Raw genomic sequence first — 19,481 nt, 5'->3', positions numbered from 1 at the left:
TTTATAGCATTATTGCCAGAATGTATTCAATGGGCGACAACTAAGATCCCCATATCTCTTGTTTTTTCACACAGCTCAGTTGAAAATTGACATCTCACCGGCGCTAGACTCGCCTCATTACTGCCTGTCACCTGAGCTGCTCCACTTAAAGCCCTACCCAGACCTGCGGGTTCGCCCCACCAAAGAAGTGCTAGAATTTCCTGCCCGCTATATATATACGCCACATACCACCTACAGGTGAGCATTGCTTCAAAGAAGCCACACCACATTCCACGTTGTGTTTAACTCATTCAATGCCTTAGCGTTTTAGAAGCGTTGTCCCTGATTGCCAAAATTTAAAGATACGTTTTTCTTGTTTTATTTAAAAACCCACCATTATAAAGGGTTTGGTGCTGCGCATTAAGCATCTGGGAATTATTTCAGTATGATAAATCAGCATTAGGTGAAAGGAGTGGCTTTGATCAGATCTTGGTCCACACATTGTGGAAGCCCAATTTGCTAGTGTTGCTTCCTATTTTTGGCGAATGTTTGCATGTAGGCAGCCCCAAATGGCCAGTAGACATAGTGAAGCAGCATGGTAAGAGTTGCAACATATGGACAAATAGTAATAGGCGGTTAACTCCTCAGCGGAGGTTATTTTCCAAAAAGATGAAAAAAAGACCCATCGTCATCGTCTAGTCAAAGAGGGAGGACTTTTTGTGCACGTCTGCAGGAACGTGGTTGCACGAAGGAACGTGATTACCATGGTGCCTGAAAGTTCATGCATCGTTCAGTGTTAGTGCTATAAAATGTTATTCTGCAAGCAAAGTGCCTTGTGTTTATTGAAAGCATTGTTTAGATATCGGAGGTTTGATAGACACTAAAAAAGCACTGAAGTAGACGTGTAATGAATTATTTCACAAAAGCTGTTTTTCTCAGAATTTTTCTTGGAAATGAGACTTTTCAAGAAGCTTAGCAATGTTCAACTGTTGTTGACTGAATAATGGTAAATGCTTAAAGATCCTTTTTTCATAAAAGATGAAAGATTAGGCTTTTATTTGACATGTCCTTTGCCTATAAAGCTAAAGAATGACATTTTATGTAGGCCTTAAATAATGAGTCAAAATGGCAAAAAATTGTCTCTTCCCATTTGAAAGAAACGTCTGGCATTGAATGCGTTAACTAATCAGTCATTTTGATGCATTCTTTGTATGTGAAGACTGTAAATTGTTAATCATTTAAAGAATTGAATAAGAATATACATTTTTTCGTATAATTTTGTTTCATGACACTGTGTTCACGGGGGTCTTCCATTAATAAAAGATGATCCATCAATTTGACACCTTTATTAAAAATCATGTTTTTTAATCTATAGAATTTAAACAAAGTTGTTTTAAATAATTACATTTTGCATAACAGTACAGCAAGCAAAATACACACGCTTGTCCTGCACGAGGAACAACAGTTCATTGCATTGCACTAGTGAATGGGAGTGCTGTTGGTGTTTATTGCTGATGAGTCTTGAAATTTCACAGAGCTTCACTCTAAAAGAGAAGAAAATCAAAAGAAAATGTAACTAGGTGATTTCTAAAGTCAATGAAGCCCACTTCTTGTTTTGTGACTCACCAATCTCTGCAGTGTGGATAGCTGCTCTCCCTGCTTGTCAATTTTCTGCTTTTGAAACTGGGTCAAATGCTGTAGACCTTTTAGAATGCTGGCGTTAAAGGCAGCTCGTTCCTAAAATAAGTGAAGCCAGTAAAGATGAGCCTCGGGGTGAGTCCTGCCTCACTCACAAAACACTGTCTGCCAAGTGTGAAGAGACAAGTTCAGCTCACCTGTAACTCTTTGATGCTAGTGGTAGTGGAGGATGTGCTGTTAAGGTATGCCTCTAAGATTTTCACTTTTGTTTGAAGAACCGCCTCCTCCTGCTCAATTTCGACCAGCTGACCCTCAATTCTCTTGGTTTGAGTCTGTTGCGTGAATGTTTGCTCCTATAAAAGGAAGGACATTAGATATACTTGCGAAGGTCAACTTTCACAATGTAATAATAATTTATGTTGTATCAGAAATCCTGCCTTTGGATTTTGATAATTAATATTTGAGCTACAAAATATGGGAAGGTTTTGGAAACAGGTCATGCGTTTACCAAGTTTAATTTCTTTTATGGGAAAAAAAAGTCACTCTGATCTAGGGGGAATGGTTCATGATTCTATTTTTCTTATTTAGAATCAACCTTTCGTTTTTGTGTTTTCCCAGTTTCTTCCAATTAAATTCTCATTATGATCTTCCATAAGTTGAATAAATAAAATGAAAAAAGTTTTTCCCCATCAATGTCAATTGTTTTCCCTAATATTAACCAATAATGTTGGTAAACAATGTTCAATTATTTCACTGTGTGGCATTATTAGATTTGTGAATGGGCTAAAGGGGATGTATCCAACCTGTTTTCATTCAGTCCCTTACACAGAAAAATCAAGTTACAAGTGCCTAAATGATGTTCTTTGTCTTGAATATAACACGTTGATCTCAAGCAATTACTGTATTGTTAATTTGGAAAAGTAATTTGATGAAAATTAATATTGCATTGGAACTTTTAGGCCACGTTTCAAATATTCACATTGCAAAACAAACAAAATGTAAGATTAAATCATTTATCTTAAAATCTTCTACACGTTCAAGGCTATTGATGGCATTTAAAAGAAAAACATTTTAGCATTCATTTAGTCCAAAATATTTCATTTTATCCTTGTGTATATACACAAAGGTCTTCAATACAAATAATGAATTGGCTGAGGAAATTAAAATTGATTTTTAGAGGCCTTGATTACATCCTCACTTCTTTTTAAAGTCAGCTTTTGAATATGCTACCGATCATTGAAAGATGAATGGTGGACCACAAATGGCCTCCTGCCCACAGTTTGAACATGTGTGTGCAGGGCTACCATTTTAGTACACTTTTCTTAAATCACAAATTGGGTTGTTACCTAGTTGTTACTATTTTATTAAGTCTAAGTCAACCACTAAAACATCATGTCAGTTGTAAATCAAATTTACCAGAAAATCGCAATAAATCCTCATTGTTGAGCTATTTTCAGATCCTGTCTGATAGCTACTCAGGTCTTCTTGGGGAACTATCTGGTGCCCAAGTGCACCACATTGGAGACCCCTGATTTTGATTATTAGAATGATTTCTCATAGTGATTGGCTGCATCCCTGAACAACCACCAACAATGGATAAACAGGACCATTAAATTATATTTTATTGAATTTCAAATACAAGATTTGTCTTCTTTTCTGTTGAATATATTAGCAAACATATGATTTAACCCTGCTGAGTTTTTGTTTTTATCAATCTTTTTTACACTATCCAAACGTATTTCGTCATGGAGGTTGTAGGCAGGCTGGAGCCCATTGCAGCTGACATCAGGCAGTGGGCAGGTCCCACCCTGGACTGGTAACCAGTCTTTTTTTTTTCAGTACAAATTAAAGTGAAATAGACAAAACACAGAGTTCACAAGTCTGTAAAGCAACTTTGTTGATTGTTTGGCTGTGCAGATTTCAGATAAACACAATCATTCATGATCTTTTTATCCTGAGCAACATTCTTCTGTGCCTTCTCACATGTATGAAGGCTATTTACTGCAAGTGCATGCGCACAGTCTTGTTTGCTTACCTGCAGCAACTTTATCACTCCCTTAATCTGTTTCTCCACTTTGCCAGCCTGCGCCGTCTGCTCAGTGAGCCGCCTGAGGGCAACTTCTCGCTCCAACAAAGTCATTGCGATGTTGGCCACCTTGCCCTCGGTAGTTTCATACACGTTGTTTAGCGACTCGCCCAACTGAATGACGCCAAACGTGAGCACATTGACGTCCTCCTGAGGGGCAACTATTTTTGCCGTCTTGCCTTTGATGGGGCTCGCGTGGACAGCCTGCAGTCCTGCCAAATAAAGCCAGCATAGGCTCCAGTTCATCCCGTTTGTTGGTATCTGCCCAGAGGCCCTGTGTAGCTTTATCTTTAGTTTCACTTTGATGTTGTAAAGGTGGTGGCTTTCCCCGACTTCAATTCATTCACTATGAAACAATTAAACAATTCCAAAGTGACACGATGGCTACGATAAACATTTAACATTCGAATACATCTCACTGGTATGCCGGTAGAATGCTGAAGCGCAATGGCAGCTGAAGAGCCTTTTATCTGGTGTTTTTGTGCCAGTATCGGTTAAACATTAACTCAGTTGTGGTTCGATCCCAGGTTATGACATTGGTCCTGTGTGACCTTCCTTAAAATACAACTTCTGTCATATTAGTGTTGGGTCGAAAGCATTGTCACAGGCCTTTTTTTTTTTTTTCTTAAAATGTATTCTTTCTAGTCCAAATATGGACTAAAAAGAGTAAGTTGTATGTGTCTAATTTGACATAAATGGGTTATCTGTTATGGTGGAACCTGCTCTTAATATCTGACTTGTTGTTACCTCTACCTAATGTTTGTAGTGGACCAGGGCAGGGTCAGTCTCACCAAGCACAGTCAATTTTAGGTCAGACATCTAGTGGGGTTTTTCCCATGGATTTTGCTTACATTAATTCAATGTTAACAAACATCTCATTAAAAATGCAAATATTGTCATTTAAATCTTTGTCATTTTGCCTTTTCTCTCTGTCTGGCAGGAACTTGCTCTACATTTACCCGCAGAGTCTGAACTTCAGCAGCCGTCAGGGCTCAGTGAGGAACATTGCTGTGAAAGTACAGTTCATGGCGACAGAAGACCCTAGCCAAGCCTTGCCGGTGAGTCACCACACCGTCTTTGTCTAATGATGTGAGACAACTCAATACCCATAGAAAAAAACAGCCGCCGGGTTGTGAAATATTATACAGGTGTATTTTGCGTAAGACCTTCAAGGCAGTGAACTGGATGGATAGGAAACAATTCGTTACATTTAGTGAGTTGTTTGAAGAACACAAACTTTAATATGAATTAAAAGCAGCCTCTATTGCCCTCTAAGTGTCTTCCTGTTTTGCTATTTGTGTTTTGACTGAAGCTAGCATATTTAACAGTATATATAGAAAAACTCTCTTTGTACACAATTGGATCATTATTCAACATCTTAATTGCTAATGGTTGACAAATAATTAACACACGTCAAACTGGAGCATGTATTATTGTTCAACGTTTTGGCCGATAACACTACAATGTGTATGTGTTGATGTTTTTTTTAAAAGTATTCTGCTGTTGTTTTGTGTTTTGTGGGCAGGTCATCTTTGGGAAGTCAAGTTGTGCAGAGTTCACAAAAGAGGCATTCACCCCCGTCATCTACCATAACAAGTACGATACCAGTTGTTCCTCCCCCAGGCAGCTGAAACACCAACAGAGTTTGCTGTCTAAACGGAGTATTTAACTTTTGCCCCTCCTTTCCAAGGTCTCCTGAGTTCTATGAGGAGATGAAACTGAAAATTCCTGCCAACCTCACAGACAACCACCATCTTCTCTTTACCTTTTACCACATCAGCTGCCAAACCAAACATAACACTCCTCTAGAGACGCCCGTGGGCTACACTGTAAGAAACCTCAACCCACACTCGGTGTAGTGCGGTGTTTTACAGCTTCCTCTGTATTCTCGCCGTCAGTCACAACTCCTTCCCTTTCCACCCACAGTGGATTCCTCTAATGCAGCATGGGCGACTACGCACCGGCTCCTTCAGTTTGCCCGTCTCCATAGAGAAACCTCCACCCAGCTACTCTGTGCTCACTCCCGATGTGAGTAGGTTTGACAAGAATAACGAAAGGCAATACAAAAACTCGACAAGCAAGTTGACTGTGTTAACAAGGTCATATGTCACCCTGGCAGGTTCAGCTGCCGGGTATGAAGTGGGTGGATAATCACAAAGCCGTTTTCAACGTGGAGGTGACGGCAACGTCCTCTGTGCACACACAGGTACATCAATGTTTATGTAAATTTGCCCCCAGTGTTGCTAGTCTTACGATACTGTTTCTGCTTTACTTGCTCCATGAGCTTAAAGGCCCGGTCACTCAGCCTTTCACGGGCGTATCGAGGCTGAATCACGGCCAGAAGTTTCTGCCCGTGAAGCAGACGCGGTGGAAAATGTGCAAAATTATCGCGGGTAACCGCGGCTGCATCGCGTTTGACCGTGCTTACACACGGTACACACGCTAATGCACGTGATAACATCGCGATACAGGCGCAGAACAAACGTGCTATGACCGTGCTCCACCCGCGATTACCCGCTAAAATTTTGCGTCCTACCCGCGTGTAACCACGTCTTGGCCGCGGCCGTAGCACGTCCCAGCACGTTTGTACCGCGTCTTTACCTCGTGTTTACCACGTGTGTCGCCCGCGGTTACCCGTGGTCTATTGTTTTGAGCAGCGCAAAACTTTTTCGCGTGGCCAACCCCGTGTGAATTTCTTACCGCGTGTAAAGCACGGCTGTATCTCGTCTGTATCGCGATCTCAAAGCGTCCAACAGCGTCTGCTTCACGGGCAGAAATTTCTGGCCGTGATTCAGCCTCGATACGTGAAAGGCTGTGCAACCGGGCCTTTAAACTCAGTTTTTTAGTCAGCGCTTTTGAGGAAAGGTGGCAGCAGAATTGCGCGCAACCTTTTTTTGACGCTTCATTGCCAGAACGTGAGCGTGGGAGTCCCAATTTCCATTTGTTTATAGAAAACAGAGACAAAATGATTTTTTGCTTCCAGAGTTATAATGGCAGTGATTTCATTTCTCTCTACTCATCCACTCCTATGTGAAAAAATAAATATTGGCTTGAATAGAAATTTAACTTGCTATGTTATTAACATCTCTTAAAATAAGGGATGAAGTGTTAAACATATTGATTACTTGGTCATTCTTATTCACAAGTGGCTAAAGTTTTCATTGTTCAGTGGTGTTATTGGAATACTATTAGGGATGACCCACTACAAGTGAATGACCAGTACTCTATAGCAGTGATTCTCAAATTGCGGCAATTAAGACACTGTTAGGGTTAATTTGGATTTTAAAATACATCTTTATTTTATATAGTAACATAAATTTTAAAATCGTAATTGCTTCTTTTCTAAATACACTACACAGCACTTACTAGACAAAACCGAAACAATCTTCAACTCACATTTTCGTAATCCAACTAAAATTAGTTCTTATTCTGCTGGGGAAAAAAATTCTCATTTTAAGTGTATTCTTACTTGCGTTGCCTTTTTTTCAATTACGGACCGCTGCCCTACATACGAACATTCCGGACGATTGTTCATAAGTTGAATTTGTTCGTAAGTAGCTTCAGTGCTATACTTTGTATGTTTAAGGTTTTTATACGTATGTTTAAGGCTTGTAAAAGTAACCTGTGTTTTGTACCAAAGAATAATCATTTCATTAAATAATATGGGCTATAAAGTTGAGTTTAACTTACTTTTGGGAGATGCGCTTCAAGAGGTCCTGCTCTGTGGTAAAAAGTAGAGGAAAAAAAGTGATCAACCATTTTCTCAACCGCGTCAAGGTTTCTTATTCCACTTTCATTTCAAAAGAAACGACTCACCTCTTCTTTACGCTTTACAACAACCATAGTAAATGGATACACGCGATATTACACAATAAAATCATTAAAGTTCTTATCGCTCTGGAGATGGTGTAGGCGTAGAATGTGAAGTGCCATAAATTATGTCGGTAGGATGTTGCGAGAGTCTGTGCGAGAGTGTTGGATAGCGTGAGAGTTTAGTTTTGGAGAGAGTTCGGTGTGTTTACAATAGACAGGTGCGGATGGTTGTCGCTCTCCAAAGAGACCGTAAGTGTTTCTGAGTATTATTTCATGAAGGAGGAGCAATCCATTACCCACACAAAACGACACGTTACCTTGGTGGCAGCGGTGGGACTACAAGCAGGTGAAGGAGAGATGTTTACACAAGAATTAGTAAGAGGAAGCGGATTTTTTCACTTCTGGGTGGATGCCGGGTGAGCTCTCACAGCGCCACACGCCAGTAGCAGCAGAAAGAAGCACTACAGTACTGTCCTCTATTTGGAAAAAGGTGCCCTTAATACAAAATCTAACTTACAGCAATGTCCAGATATTTTTTGACTTCCCGAAAAAAATGTTAACATTAACCAATTTATGTAAGTCGAATGGTTGTAAGTAGGGGAGTGTCTAAAAACTTTCACTGTAAGTATGTTAGTTTTTTTTTTTCGGATAAAAAAGTTGAACAAAACTATGAAAAGAAAACATAAGTTCTAAATTATGGAAACATCTTTCAATGGGCCAAGATATTTTATTCAGTCAGAATTCCTCTGTGGAGCAATGGTTACAAATAATTGACTGAATTTTTTTTGCTCCGGATACATTGATGATAGAATAGGATCCAGAATGCCATCAAGTTGTAAAAACAAGTAAAAACAATCAGATTACACATAATCTCAAAACTGTTTACTCATCATATTTTTTCTAAATATAGTTTGTGTCGACTATTCCTTTTGCACTTTTAATAAATAGATTGACAAATATGGCTATATTTGGTTAAACTAGTCATCAGCCATTTGAAGCTGTTAAGACAACGTTTCCTGCTCATATTCACTCATTGTGACCTGTACCAGGCCATGGATCATTTGGTACTGAACCGCACAGATATAAATAAAAATGCCTTGTTTTAAAAAGAAAAGTTGCCTTATTATTTGTGGCTACCGCATATCTAGCACATTCTTTTTTTCCCCACAAAATAACTCCGTTTGAGTGAACGTTATACACAATATTTTACAGTAGTATATTACCATTTTTGAACAATGATTGATCACTCAAATATATCCCTGACCACGTTTGGACCAACATTGGATTCAACGGAAATGTAATCTACATCCCTAGTAGTCTAGTGATTGCAAAGTGGATTTTGGCTTATGATTATTGTTGTTATTGTTATCAATAATGTTCCTGGTATAGTACATTAAACTCGTCCGTGGTACAGAAAAGGTTGCGGACCACTATTTTAGATTAACTAAATTTTAATGTGTTAGTGATGTTTAAGGAAGCAAGACCAACCTGGACAAAACTATAAAATTATCTATCCATCCAACTATCTATCTTATATCTTATCTTACGTAGATACAGTATATTCATATATATGTATATATATATATATATATATATATATGGGATAGGGTGTGAAGAGAGTTTGCTAAGAAGGGTGGTACGGAAAATGGTGTCAAAGGCGGCACTTAGGTCAAGGAGAATGAGAATGGAAAGTAAACCAGATTCGGTGGCAATGAGGGAGTTGTTTGTGATCGTAATAAGTGCAGTTTCAGTGCTGTGGCGCAGACAGAAACTGGACTGAAAGGATTCAAATAAACTGTTGGTAGTGAGATGAGCATGAAATTTTAGGATTTTTTTATATGAATGGTAGGTTAAAGATTGCGGGCGGGGATTGTTGAAGTTGGGGTCTAAACCAGTCTTTTTCAGAACGGGTATTACCCTGGCAGTTTTAAGCTGCACATCCATTATGCGAATCTACCGTTCCATCACATCCCAAAGATGCTCTATTAGATTCAGATCTCGCGACTTTTGAGGCCATTTGAGTACAATGAACTCATTGCCATGTTGAAGAAACCCGTCTTAGATGATTCCAGATTTATGACATGGTACATTATGGTCATAAAGGGATGGACATGGTCAGCATCAATACTCAGGTAGGGTGCGAGGTTGCAACGATGCTCGATCAATACAAAAGGGACCAAAGAGTGCCAAAAAAATCGTTGATACAAGGCAGGATGGATCCATGCGTTCAGGTTGTTGACGCCAAAATCTGACCCTACCATCCAAATGTCGCAGCAGAAATCCAACCAGGCAACATTATTACAATTTTCTATTGTCTAATTTGGATGAGCTTGTGCAAATTGTAGAGTCAGTCTCCTGTTCTTAGCTGAAAGAAGTGGCACTCGGCGTGGCTGCTTTCACCCGTCTACCTCAAAATTCGACGTATTGTGCGTTCAGAGATGCTCTTCTGCCTACCTTAGTTGTAACGGGTGGTTATTTTAGTCACTGTTGTCTTTCTATCAGCTCAAACCAGTCCTGCCATTCTCCTCTGTCCTCCAGCATCAACAAGGCATTTCGGCCCACAGAATTACTGCTCACTGGATATTTTTTCTTTGTCAGAAACCCCAGAGATGGTTGTGCGCAAAAATCCTAGTAGATCAGCAGTTACTGAAATACAGTCTTTCTGTCACCAACAACCATGCCACGTTTAAAGTCACTCAAATCACCTTTCGTTGTCTGCAGGAGATTGTCTTGCCCATGTTACAAAGATATGTGTATATATATATATATATATATATATATATATATATAATGAGAGAGAGTATACATCTTTTTTTAATAAAAACTTATATATCCACAGGACCCTCACCTGGACAAGTTCTTTACTTTAGTCTATGTCCTTGAGGAGTATTCCTTCCCTTTTCGTCTTAAAGACGTTATCATCACCGAGGCAAACATGGAAGGCGAGCTGAAAGCCAGTGTGGCTGCATTGAGGGGGGCCCTGCTTGACACTTGCGTCAGGTTCCTTCACCAGCTGCTCAACAAACTCATTCAGCTTATCGTCTACCCTCCAGTCATTGCAGGTCAAATTGGTGAGCATGAGTTAACTTTGAACTGTGGTTCCACAAAGATAGTTGATTTTTGTTGCTTCATTGTGAATCATACTTTCATTTTATCAAGCCGACTCATTAAATATTGTTCTTGGCTCTACTACAGTAAATCTTGGCCGAGCTGCCTTTGAAGCCATGGCTCTTTTGGTCAACCAAATCCACAAAAATCTGGAGGGCAACCAGGACCAGCATGGACGCAACAACCTGCTAGCATCTTACATTTATTATTGCTTCTCCCTGCCAACTGCTGAGCCAGCAACTGCTCCGCCAAGTAAGCTGTTAAATTAAAAAAAAGAAATGGTGTTGCATCAATGTCGTCGGTGTCGTCACTTTCAACTGTGTTTTATCTTATTTTCATCTTTTTACCTGAACTCATCTTGAGTTAATCTTGTATTTTTATCTTTTGATATTTGAAATATTCTTATTTATACATGTATATAGTTTCTTAGATTTACTATGCTGGCTACTGTGTGGACAGCAAATGAAGAATTTAATTTATCAGTAAATTATCGTTCTTTACCGTGCATATGACAACAACACATTGAATCTTGAATTTTTGAATCTTGAATCAATGAACACAATTGCTCAACTCGTTCTCAAAGTCTAGTTACTCGTCTTTCTGCCATTTCCACCAGATCCTGGAACTCTTTCCTATGAGATGCCTTTGCAGTATGCCACTTTCTCTAGAGCTACAGGCCGTCCAACCAGTCTTAACTTGGCTCGTTCTAAAAGTATAAGCAACTCTGACCCTGACTTGGCTACCACTCCGGTTTCTCCAGATGAAGAAGTGCAAAGAATTATCGGCAGCAAGGTACCCAACTTAGTTCCTAAGATTTGCTTTCACTCATTTAGTACAATGTGGTGTTTTTCTTTTAATTTTATTTTTTCCTATGCTATATGCTGGTGAAACACTATGGGACGTATGCATACAAGCAAATGCTGGTTGACTCGTAAGTCAGGCAAAGTCACATTTTGAAAACACTAAATCACAGAAGAGCCTCAAAGTGCTTAACAAGCCCACATTTTACGGATAAAGTAATTGGTCCCAAGCATTAAATGATAATTACTTTTAAACAGACAATGTCCCTTATAGGTTCACTTATTCTGCAATGTTGGTCCATCTACACAAACCAGATGTTGTGTTTTTCCACATTTTCAGTGCATTATTGGTCTGTTATAATAATAATAATAATTTCCTTTGTATTGTCATTCTTTGTACGCTACAGATTACGCGTCTGTCTTGCCTAGATTGTTTCCTTCAGACTCGATAAGCAATTATGTTGAATAATATTGTTTAATGCTAATTATGGTTTGTGTTTCTTTTCTTTTTGTGTAGCTTTAGTATTACTTTCTTCTTTGCTTCCAGCTGCTATGTATGTTACCCGAATTTTCAAATTATGGCATTTACCAAACAATTATTCACTCTGTCTTTCTTTTTTGTGTAGCTCGAGTGTTACTTTGTTCTTTACTTCCACCTGCCATGTATGCTTCTTGAATTTGACAATTTATAGCAATTACCAAACAATTATTCGCTGTATTCTTGCCCCCTGCCACTCTGTCTGCGTGTGTTTGCGCTTCTATATTCTTGTCAGGGCATTGATCGCTCCCACTCCTGGGTAAACTCTGCTTGTGCCCCCGGGGGCTCCAGATCTGTGCTACGCCGGAACCCCAACTCCAGCTGTGAGCTTAAGCAGGTGCAGAGGCCCTCTGTAACTTCCCATGGGCTTCCATCATGGTTTAGAGCTGCACGACTCTGGGATTTAAGATCATAAACAAATCGATTTAAATATGTAAGGCATGGTGTGTTCACATCCTGCATTAATGATCCTTAATGACCTTCTTTTTGGCCATTTTTTGCCTTAGGTAAAAAAAAGGATTTAGAGATGCTATTTCTTATCTGAACTCTGTACAGCTTGACTGAACAAACAAGTGGTCTTATTCAGAGTTTTCATGCAGCCCTTCATCTGGTGGATTACTTCTCAATAGTTTTCCTATTTCTTTGTTCGACAGGTTGTTTCTCATTCTGCATGCTGCATCCCACTTGCCTTGCTTATTGTTTCTCTCATTCAACATTCTGCCTTTTGCGTTCTTGCAAGTCACTCATGTAGTTACATTTTTCACATCCACTGTGTCCTCATCTGTGTTTGTGTGTATATCCATATTTGTGTGTCACCTCACCATCACGCCGAGTTAGACAAATGACAACAGCATCAATCGCATGTCAGCCTTTCTGGAAAGCGTGGCCTCATTTTCGGCCCCTCCGAGGCAAATGACAAAAAAGGTAAAACACAAGTGATTCATCAATTCTTTGTTTTTCATCAACTCTTTGTGTGATTAGCAAACCTCATTATAATTCTCACGTGGCTGTTCTTCCTCATTCAGGATTTTCTTTAGTTGAGAGCATGCTATCCAGCTCATCAAGTTTCACCTTATAAAATCTAACATATTCTCTATCTATGTTCAGTTGCTCCATGAAGAGCTGGCCCTGCAGTGGGTTGTCAGCACTAGCAATGTTAGGGAAGCAGCACTGCAGCAGTCCTGGTTCTTTTTCCAGCTAATGGTTGGCAAACACTTAAAATTTGTTCTTTTAAGAGTGTAAAAAATTACAAATTACTAAGCTGCTGTTGTTTACAGACAAAAAGTATGGCCCAACACCTGTTCCTCACTTCCAAATTAGACGTTAGCAGACGTCAGCGCTTCCCAGACCGTTTTGTGGACGACATTGCTGCGCTAGTTTGTGCCATAAGTGCAGACATTGCAAGCAGATACGACAAGGTATATAGCAAAGTGATGTTTTATAATCATTACATTTTGTTTTTATCTTTAAGTCCTGTTTGTTCTTTTCTTTTTTCACACCTAGGATGTTGAGCTTGTGGAAAGGTTAAATAGTAGTCTGGCCTTCTTTCTCAATGATCTGCTGTCTCTTACGGACAGAGGCTTTGTATTCAACCTCATTCGCACCTACTACAAACAAGTAACCTTCCAAATGTCTCTATGTCCTTGTATTCAAGGAACCTTTAAACATATTGCTTTTCAAACAACTTTGTGTTTCAGATTGCCAACAAGTTCCACATGACTTCAAACCCGAGCACTCTCAGCGGTCTGCGAATGGACTTCATGCGGATCATTTGCAGTCATGAGCACTACGTCATTCTAAACCTACCCTGTTCCACTCTAAGCCCTCCAGCATCACCTTCCCCCTCAACATCTTCCACCACCTCACAGGTATGTAAGTAAGGTACACGCACAACTAATGTAAGATCAAATATGCCTTGACAAAAGTTAATGTTTTGAGACCGCTACGTTCATGTTAGCGTAATCTTTCGTACGGAAGATTACGATGACGCGAACGTACGATTAGCCTTGGTTACATTTATGTTTCCGTTGAACATTCAGGTAAATATTCAGGGTGTTGGAACTGAGCCCAAAATTCAGGGTGTTGGAACGGAGCCCCTTTTCCAATGAACCGCTCACAACTTGTTGTGGAGACCCGGGTGCTAAAGGACTTGTAAACGACCTGATTTTTTTATTTTTACACGTTCATGTTAGCGTAATCATTCGTACGGAAGACTACGATAACGCGAACGTACGATTAGCCTGGGTTAGCTTCATGTTTACGTTAAACGTTCATGGTAAACATTCAGGGTGTTGGAACGGATTAAAACGATTTACATTGTTTTTAATGGGAAAAATGATTTCGGTGATTGAACAAATCGGTGTTCGAATAGGGTTCTGGAACGGATTATGGTCGAGAACCGAGGTTCCACTGTATTTCAATAAAATGCTGCTTATAGCTATATGCCGTTAGAATTGCCTACCATTAAATGTTACCCATGCATCAATTTACAGCACCTGTTTTTGGTAGCCAGTAAACACAATCTGCGCCAAATTTTGGTAGAAGATATAAACCCCCTACCTCTAAGCAATACTGTGCTTCCTATTGAAATATTTTGTGGTATTGCAGATGTTGTTTTGGACCTTCAAATGTTTATACCAAATAACTAACTTTTGTTTGATAGTTAGGATAATAAATCTCATTTGCTCTTCTCGCATTCGCGCCTTACTGTTTGTATGTGCAGAGTTCAGCATTTTCCAGTATGGCACAAGACCAAGGTGTGGCGACAATGTTTGAGCTTTCGGTCCCATTTCGGCAGCAGCACTTTTTATCTGGCCTTCTCCTCACTGAGCTGGCACTTATCCTTGATCCTGATGGAGAAGGGTAATCTCTGATGTTCTGCCTCACCTGTGTAGTATTATCTAATTTTGGCTCATAAACCCTTTTTAACTCTTTCAGAGTTTTTTTTCTTCATAAAAAAGCTATCAGTGCTGTACACTCCCTGCTGTGTAGCCACGATTCTGATCCACGCTACAGTGATGCTCAAGTCCGAGCTCATATTGCTCAGCTCTACTTGCCCCTCCTTCCCATTGTCACGGAGGCTCTGTATCAGCTTCACGACTTCACGGGTCAGCAATACCTTTTTGTAGATCTGTCCACCTCCTCATGATTCACAAGCTTTATTGTCGGCACGACGGCACCTGAGAGAGCATCTCTTTTATATCTTTGCAGACTCCACGCAGTCTCGAGTTCGACATGCCCACGCCGACAATGCTGACCTAGACGGAAGCAGCACTATCAGTCAGTCTGTTGCTATGGCGATTGCTGGCTCCCCTTTGCCGCATGCCAAAGTTCACCCATTTGCAATTCCCACTGTGGTAAGACTAGACGAAACACAGTTGCTAATATATTCTTCTTGCTTGCCTCTTTGTTAACATCTTTACCTAAAATTTGGTTATTATTGTGTGGGTCCTTATCAGGCTGCACGCCAGGGAAGCTCTCTTTCTGCAGAGTGCAGCCGAACTCTGCTGGTGTGCTTCCTTTGGGTTCTAAAGAACGCAGACGCAATTCTTCTGGAGCGCTGGATATCAGATTTGTCAGTACAGCAAATAAACCGACTTTTGGATCTGCTGCATCTCTGTATCTCCTGCTTTGAATACAAGGTAACAAAAGGGAGACTAGAATGAGTGATATCTCATGTCAGGACATCTGTATGACTAATATCCCTGATGACATGTGTTTTTAGGGTAAGAAAGCACTGGAGAGGATCAACAGCTTGACTTTTAAGAAGTCTCAGGACATGAAGGCCCGTCTAGAAGAGGCCATTCTTGGAACAATCGGTGCTCGTCAGGAGATGGTGCGCCGTTGCAGAGGTAAAAAAAATGCATGCAAGTGCAGCAGAATATGCAAATGTGTTTGCGAAGGGAGTTTTCGAAAATTGGAATGTATGGCATGTCTAGAGAGAAGTCCCTACGGAAGCCAGGAGAATGTCAGGTGGAGAAAGAACATCACTCACTGGAAACAAAACACGGACAGAATTGACAAGTACGTTCATGACAAATTAGAGTAAGCATCTTCCTATTCATGATTCGTGTTTATGAATTTAAAAAATAACTAATTTCCAATTACCCATTAAAAAACACATGCATTTACTGTTTTAGGTGAAACCCCAAAGCATGCAAAGTGCCATATTGCATACATTTACATTGAGGCATTATCCGACTGGAAACAGAATATTGCCTGTATTATGCCGTTTTAGTCACATTAGGTTTTTTTTGGGGGAAAAAAAAGCTCCGTTATGCATAAACCAATCATCCAATTTCCAATAACCATTTAAAGTTGCCTTTTACAACTTTGTGAGACTATATTTTATGGTATTCTTGATTTAAATAATTTAATGACCTTTTCTTGTGTTTTTATGGAGTTGCACAAACTTTCTGATATTCACAGCAGCTTTCTATCACAATCTCTTGGAGAGGTAAGATGGGGCTTAAAAAATTCCAGCTTGACCCTGGATCGGGTATTAAAGCTCGGGCCCACTCTATCCCGACAAATTACTGTGATTTGAGAAACCAAGCCCTAAGCAAACCCAGATGTTTATATTTTATTTGTGAGGACTCGGTAGGAGGAGGGTGCTTTTGGCCGACTCCGCCAAATCCCGGATTTCAGGCTGGGCTCGGGCCTAAGATTTTACCTCAAATCTCTGTATACATTTAAGTGAATCAAGTGTAACTATATCTCAAACCAGGACTAAAGCAGAGGTGGAGCAGGAGTCTGTTGTGGATGGAAATCTTTCTACAGAGGCGTCTCTGGTAGTCCTGGATACACTGGAGATAGTAGTCAAGGTGAATTGCTCTTTTGCTGTCTTAAATTTTATATATGATTGTGATTATAAATAACACTTTCTTTTAAAGACTGTGGTGGCATCAGAGCTAAAGGAAAGTGTTTTGGGTAGTGTGCTTCGAGTTCTTCTTCACAGCATGGCGGGCAACCAGAGTGCCCTCTTCCTGCAGCACTGTTTCACCACGCAGAGAGCTCTTGTCTTTAAGGTTTTTGAGAACATTTCCAGCAATCCTTGACTGAATTAAGCTTAATCCATTTTTAAAACTATTAAATAATACATTATATTTAAATGAGGGTTGGGTTATTTTAAGTTTCCAGAGATGCTGTTTGAAGAAGATACCGAGCTTTGTGCGGACCTGTGCCTTCGCCTACTGCGTCACTGCAGCAGCAGCATTGCACCTGTGAGGAGTCATGCTTCTGCCTCGCTTTACCTGCTCATGAGGCAAAACTTTGAAATAGGAAATGTAAGTACAGTGGGACCTCGCTACTTTGCGGTTCCACGTTCGCGGGTTCAGAGCTTCGCGGGTCTAAAAAATAATAATAAAATAAAATCATTAATTTTTAAAAAATGTATTTATTTATTTATTTATTTATTAGCATTTTTGAAGGGGCTTTGCTACTTCGTGGTTCCACGTTCGCGGGTTCAGAGCTTCGCAGGTCTAAAAAAATAATAATAATAAAATAAAATGCTTAAAAAAAGTTTTGTTCTTTTTTTAGCATTTTTGAAGGGGCGTCGCTACTTCGCGGATTTTCACTTTTCGCGGGTGGTTTTGGTCCCCATTAACCGCGATAACCGAGGGATTACTGTATAAATGCAGTTGATTTTGTGTCAGCAAAAAAGCTGAAACGGCAAACTTCTATGCAGAGCACTTTTATCTGGATTGTGTTTTCTGTCTGTGGAGCAGAATTTTGCCCGAGTAAAGATGCAGGTCACCATGTCACTGTCCTCGCTGGTGGGAACCTCACAGAATTTTAATGAAGAACATCTGCGTCGGTCTCTGAAGACTATATTGACTTATGCAGAGGAGGATGTCGAGCTACGTGACACCCCCTTCCCTGAACAAGTATGTGAAGAATTAAGAAAAATAGCATCGTTAACTAATATATGTTGAAACATAACTCTGGTTGTGCTCATTTTTATAGGTTCAAGATCTGGTGTTCAACCTGCACATGATTCTTACAGACACTGTCAAAATGAAGGAGCATCAGCAGGATCCTGAAATGCTCATTGACTTGATGTACAGGTAAATCTAGATAGGTCCAACTAATCTTTTGTTTTATGGTAAATTTGTTTCCATCAACCCAGGATTGCAAAGGGCTACCAAAACTCCCCAGATCTGCGGCTTACGTGGCTCCAGAACATGGCAGGCAAGCACTCAGAGAGAGGAAACCACGCTGAGGCTGCACACTGTCTTGTCCACAGTGCAGCGTTGGTGGCTGAATACCTGAACATGTTAGAAGATTGCCGCTACTTGCCGATTGGTTGTGTCACGTTTCAAGTCAGTTCTAAGAAATATATTTGTGACATCTCCAAGTGAAGCTCGTTCTAATGTCGTAACAACCGCACATATTCACGCACAGAGTATTTCCTCCAACGTGCTAGAGGAGTCAGCCATATCAGATGATGTCCTATCACCAGAGGAGGAGGGAATTTGTGCTGGGAAATACTTCAGTGAATCAGGCCTGGTGGGCCTACTGGAGCAAGCAGCTGCCTCTTTTAACATGGTGGGATTAGCATTCTCAATCGACAGATTGCTTGGCTAGGCTTTGTGTTATCACAACACATGGCCATCTTAGTACGGCCAAAGGTCGGCATGTGTGCAACCGTGATCTTTTGTGCTTTAAATCCAGGCTGCCATGTATGAAGCCATAAATGAGGTGTACAAGATTCTTTTGCCTATTCATGAAGCCAACCGAGACTTCAAAAAATTGGCTTTGGTCCACGGAAAGCTCCAGGATGCCTTTAACAAGGTCTACAACCAAGTAAGTAGCAGCATCATTCAAAATTAAAGGTCAACTTCAAATTTCCTGTGGTCTGTTCTCATTTGTTACATTTTCTTGCAGAGTTCAGGGTGGGAGGTAAGCATTTTATTTGTCAACAAAATTTCTCACGAGTGTATTTCAACAGAAATATGACGACTTTGTTACGTATTGTTCAGCTGCAACTTATTTTTTCTTAACCATCTTCTCTTTTCTTGTCATTGCTCGATCTTGTTTCAACAATTGTTTGATGGGTGAGTGTGATACTTTCAGTGTTTATTCTACTTTTAAGTTAAATTTAGGAATATCCGATCCGTCCCAAATATGTTTGCCTCATTGTGCTCTTAACCTCTTCCAGTGTTCAGAGAATGTTTGGCACGTACTTTCGAGTGGGTTTCTATGGTTCTCGATTTGGTGATCTTGATGAGCAGGAATTTGTCTACAAAGAGCCATCAATTACTAAGCTGGCAGAGGTCTCTCATAGACTTGAGGCATGTCCTTTAATTAATCGTTTACAAATCACCTGAAATATTCCTTAATGCTAAAAATAAATCTCTTTTGTGCTTAGGAATTCTACTCGGAAAGGTTTGGGGATGAGGTTATTGAAATAATCAAGGATTCCAATCCGGTGGACAAAAACAAACTGGATACCAACAAGGTAACATGGGCTGCTAATCGGGTTAATTCAGAGATGCAGATTTCAAAAACAAAGAAAAAA

General features: G+C 40.0%; 2 protein-coding genes across 6 annotated transcripts in view; one reads left to right on the top strand and one right to left on the bottom strand.

Moving 5' to 3' along the window:
* The window catches only part of dock6 (dedicator of cytokinesis 6), a 39,373-nt gene that overhangs the window by 12,579 nt on the left and 7,313 nt on the right, over positions 1 to 19,481 (top strand). For 2 of the 4 annotated variants that reach the window (XM_088330034.1, XM_088330014.1), the window contains exons 14-45: positions 75 to 237; positions 4,644 to 4,761; positions 5,229 to 5,299; positions 5,394 to 5,532; positions 5,630 to 5,731; positions 5,823 to 5,909; positions 10,356 to 10,587; positions 10,712 to 10,876; positions 11,241 to 11,416; positions 12,198 to 12,299; positions 12,800 to 12,886; positions 13,070 to 13,165; positions 13,240 to 13,380; positions 13,466 to 13,579; positions 13,660 to 13,830; positions 14,685 to 14,824; positions 14,900 to 15,069; positions 15,173 to 15,318; positions 15,421 to 15,603; positions 15,687 to 15,813; positions 15,901 to 15,985; positions 16,689 to 16,785; positions 16,855 to 16,989; positions 17,095 to 17,247; positions 17,689 to 17,847; positions 17,927 to 18,027; positions 18,090 to 18,282; positions 18,365 to 18,508; positions 18,635 to 18,766; positions 18,848 to 18,862; positions 19,129 to 19,254; positions 19,332 to 19,421. In XM_088330034.1, coding sequence (XP_088186160.1) covers positions 75 to 237; positions 4,644 to 4,761; positions 5,229 to 5,299; positions 5,394 to 5,532; positions 5,630 to 5,731; positions 5,823 to 5,909; positions 10,356 to 10,587; positions 10,712 to 10,876; positions 11,241 to 11,416; positions 12,198 to 12,299; positions 12,800 to 12,886; positions 13,070 to 13,165; positions 13,240 to 13,380; positions 13,466 to 13,579; positions 13,660 to 13,830; positions 14,685 to 14,824; positions 14,900 to 15,069; positions 15,173 to 15,318; positions 15,421 to 15,603; positions 15,687 to 15,813; positions 15,901 to 15,985; positions 16,689 to 16,785; positions 16,855 to 16,989; positions 17,095 to 17,247; positions 17,689 to 17,847; positions 17,927 to 18,027; positions 18,090 to 18,282; positions 18,365 to 18,508; positions 18,635 to 18,766; positions 18,848 to 18,862; positions 19,129 to 19,254; positions 19,332 to 19,421 — 4,160 coding nt within the window. The remainder of the gene's footprint in view (positions 1 to 74; positions 238 to 4,643; positions 4,762 to 5,228; positions 5,300 to 5,393; positions 5,533 to 5,629; positions 5,732 to 5,822; positions 5,910 to 10,355; positions 10,588 to 10,711; positions 10,877 to 11,240; positions 11,417 to 12,197; positions 12,300 to 12,799; positions 12,887 to 13,069; positions 13,166 to 13,239; positions 13,381 to 13,465; positions 13,580 to 13,659; positions 13,831 to 14,684; positions 14,825 to 14,899; positions 15,070 to 15,172; positions 15,319 to 15,420; positions 15,604 to 15,686; positions 15,814 to 15,900; positions 15,986 to 16,688; positions 16,786 to 16,854; positions 16,990 to 17,094; positions 17,248 to 17,688; positions 17,848 to 17,926; positions 18,028 to 18,089; positions 18,283 to 18,364; positions 18,509 to 18,634; positions 18,767 to 18,847; positions 18,863 to 19,128; positions 19,255 to 19,331; positions 19,422 to 19,481) is intronic. The other 2 variants (XM_088330028.1, XM_088330020.1) reach the window with 2 other exon arrangements.
* angptl8 (angiopoietin like 8) lies at positions 1,286 to 4,127 on the bottom strand. 2 transcript variants are annotated; one of them, XM_088354076.1, is made up of 4 exons: positions 3,653 to 4,127; positions 1,815 to 1,970; positions 1,606 to 1,716; positions 1,286 to 1,523 (listed from the first exon to the last, which is right to left on the bottom strand). In XM_088354076.1, exons 1-4 carry the CDS (start codon positions 3,947 to 3,949, stop codon positions 1,509 to 1,511), a joined length of 579 nt encoding a protein of 192 aa, XP_088210202.1. In that variant the 5' UTR covers positions 3,950 to 4,127; the 3' UTR covers positions 1,286 to 1,508. The 2 variants fall into 2 exon arrangements, with proteins under 2 accessions (XP_088210202.1, XP_088210211.1); XM_088354085.1 differs by lacking the exon at positions 1,606 to 1,716.

The sequence above is a fragment of the Urocampus carinirostris genome, chromosome 1, assembly GCF_059441175.1.
Source record: "Urocampus carinirostris isolate Australia breed hairy pipefish chromosome 1, RoL_Ucar_1.0, whole genome shotgun sequence".
NCBI classification, from domain to species: domain Eukaryota; kingdom Metazoa; phylum Chordata; class Actinopteri; order Syngnathiformes; family Syngnathidae; genus Urocampus; species Urocampus carinirostris.
The sequence above is the reverse complement of the archived record's forward strand: the minus strand, read 5'-3'. Positions and strand labels throughout refer to the sequence as shown.

Excerpts from the sequence above, each read along its gene's own strand:
- angptl8 (XM_088354076.1), bottom strand. The coding sequence starts at position 3,949 with ATGAACTGGAGCCTATGCTGGCTTTATTTGGCAGGACTGCAGGCTGTC. Across the intron at positions 1,971-3,652 it reads GAGTGATAAAGTTGCTGCAG|GAGCAAACATTCACGCAACA; the intron begins GTAAGCAAACAA and ends TTCCTTTTATAG. Across the intron at positions 1,717-1,814 it reads CTAGCATCAAAGAGTTACAG|GAACGAGCTGCCTTTAACGC; the intron begins GTGAGCTGAACT and ends CACTTATTTTAG.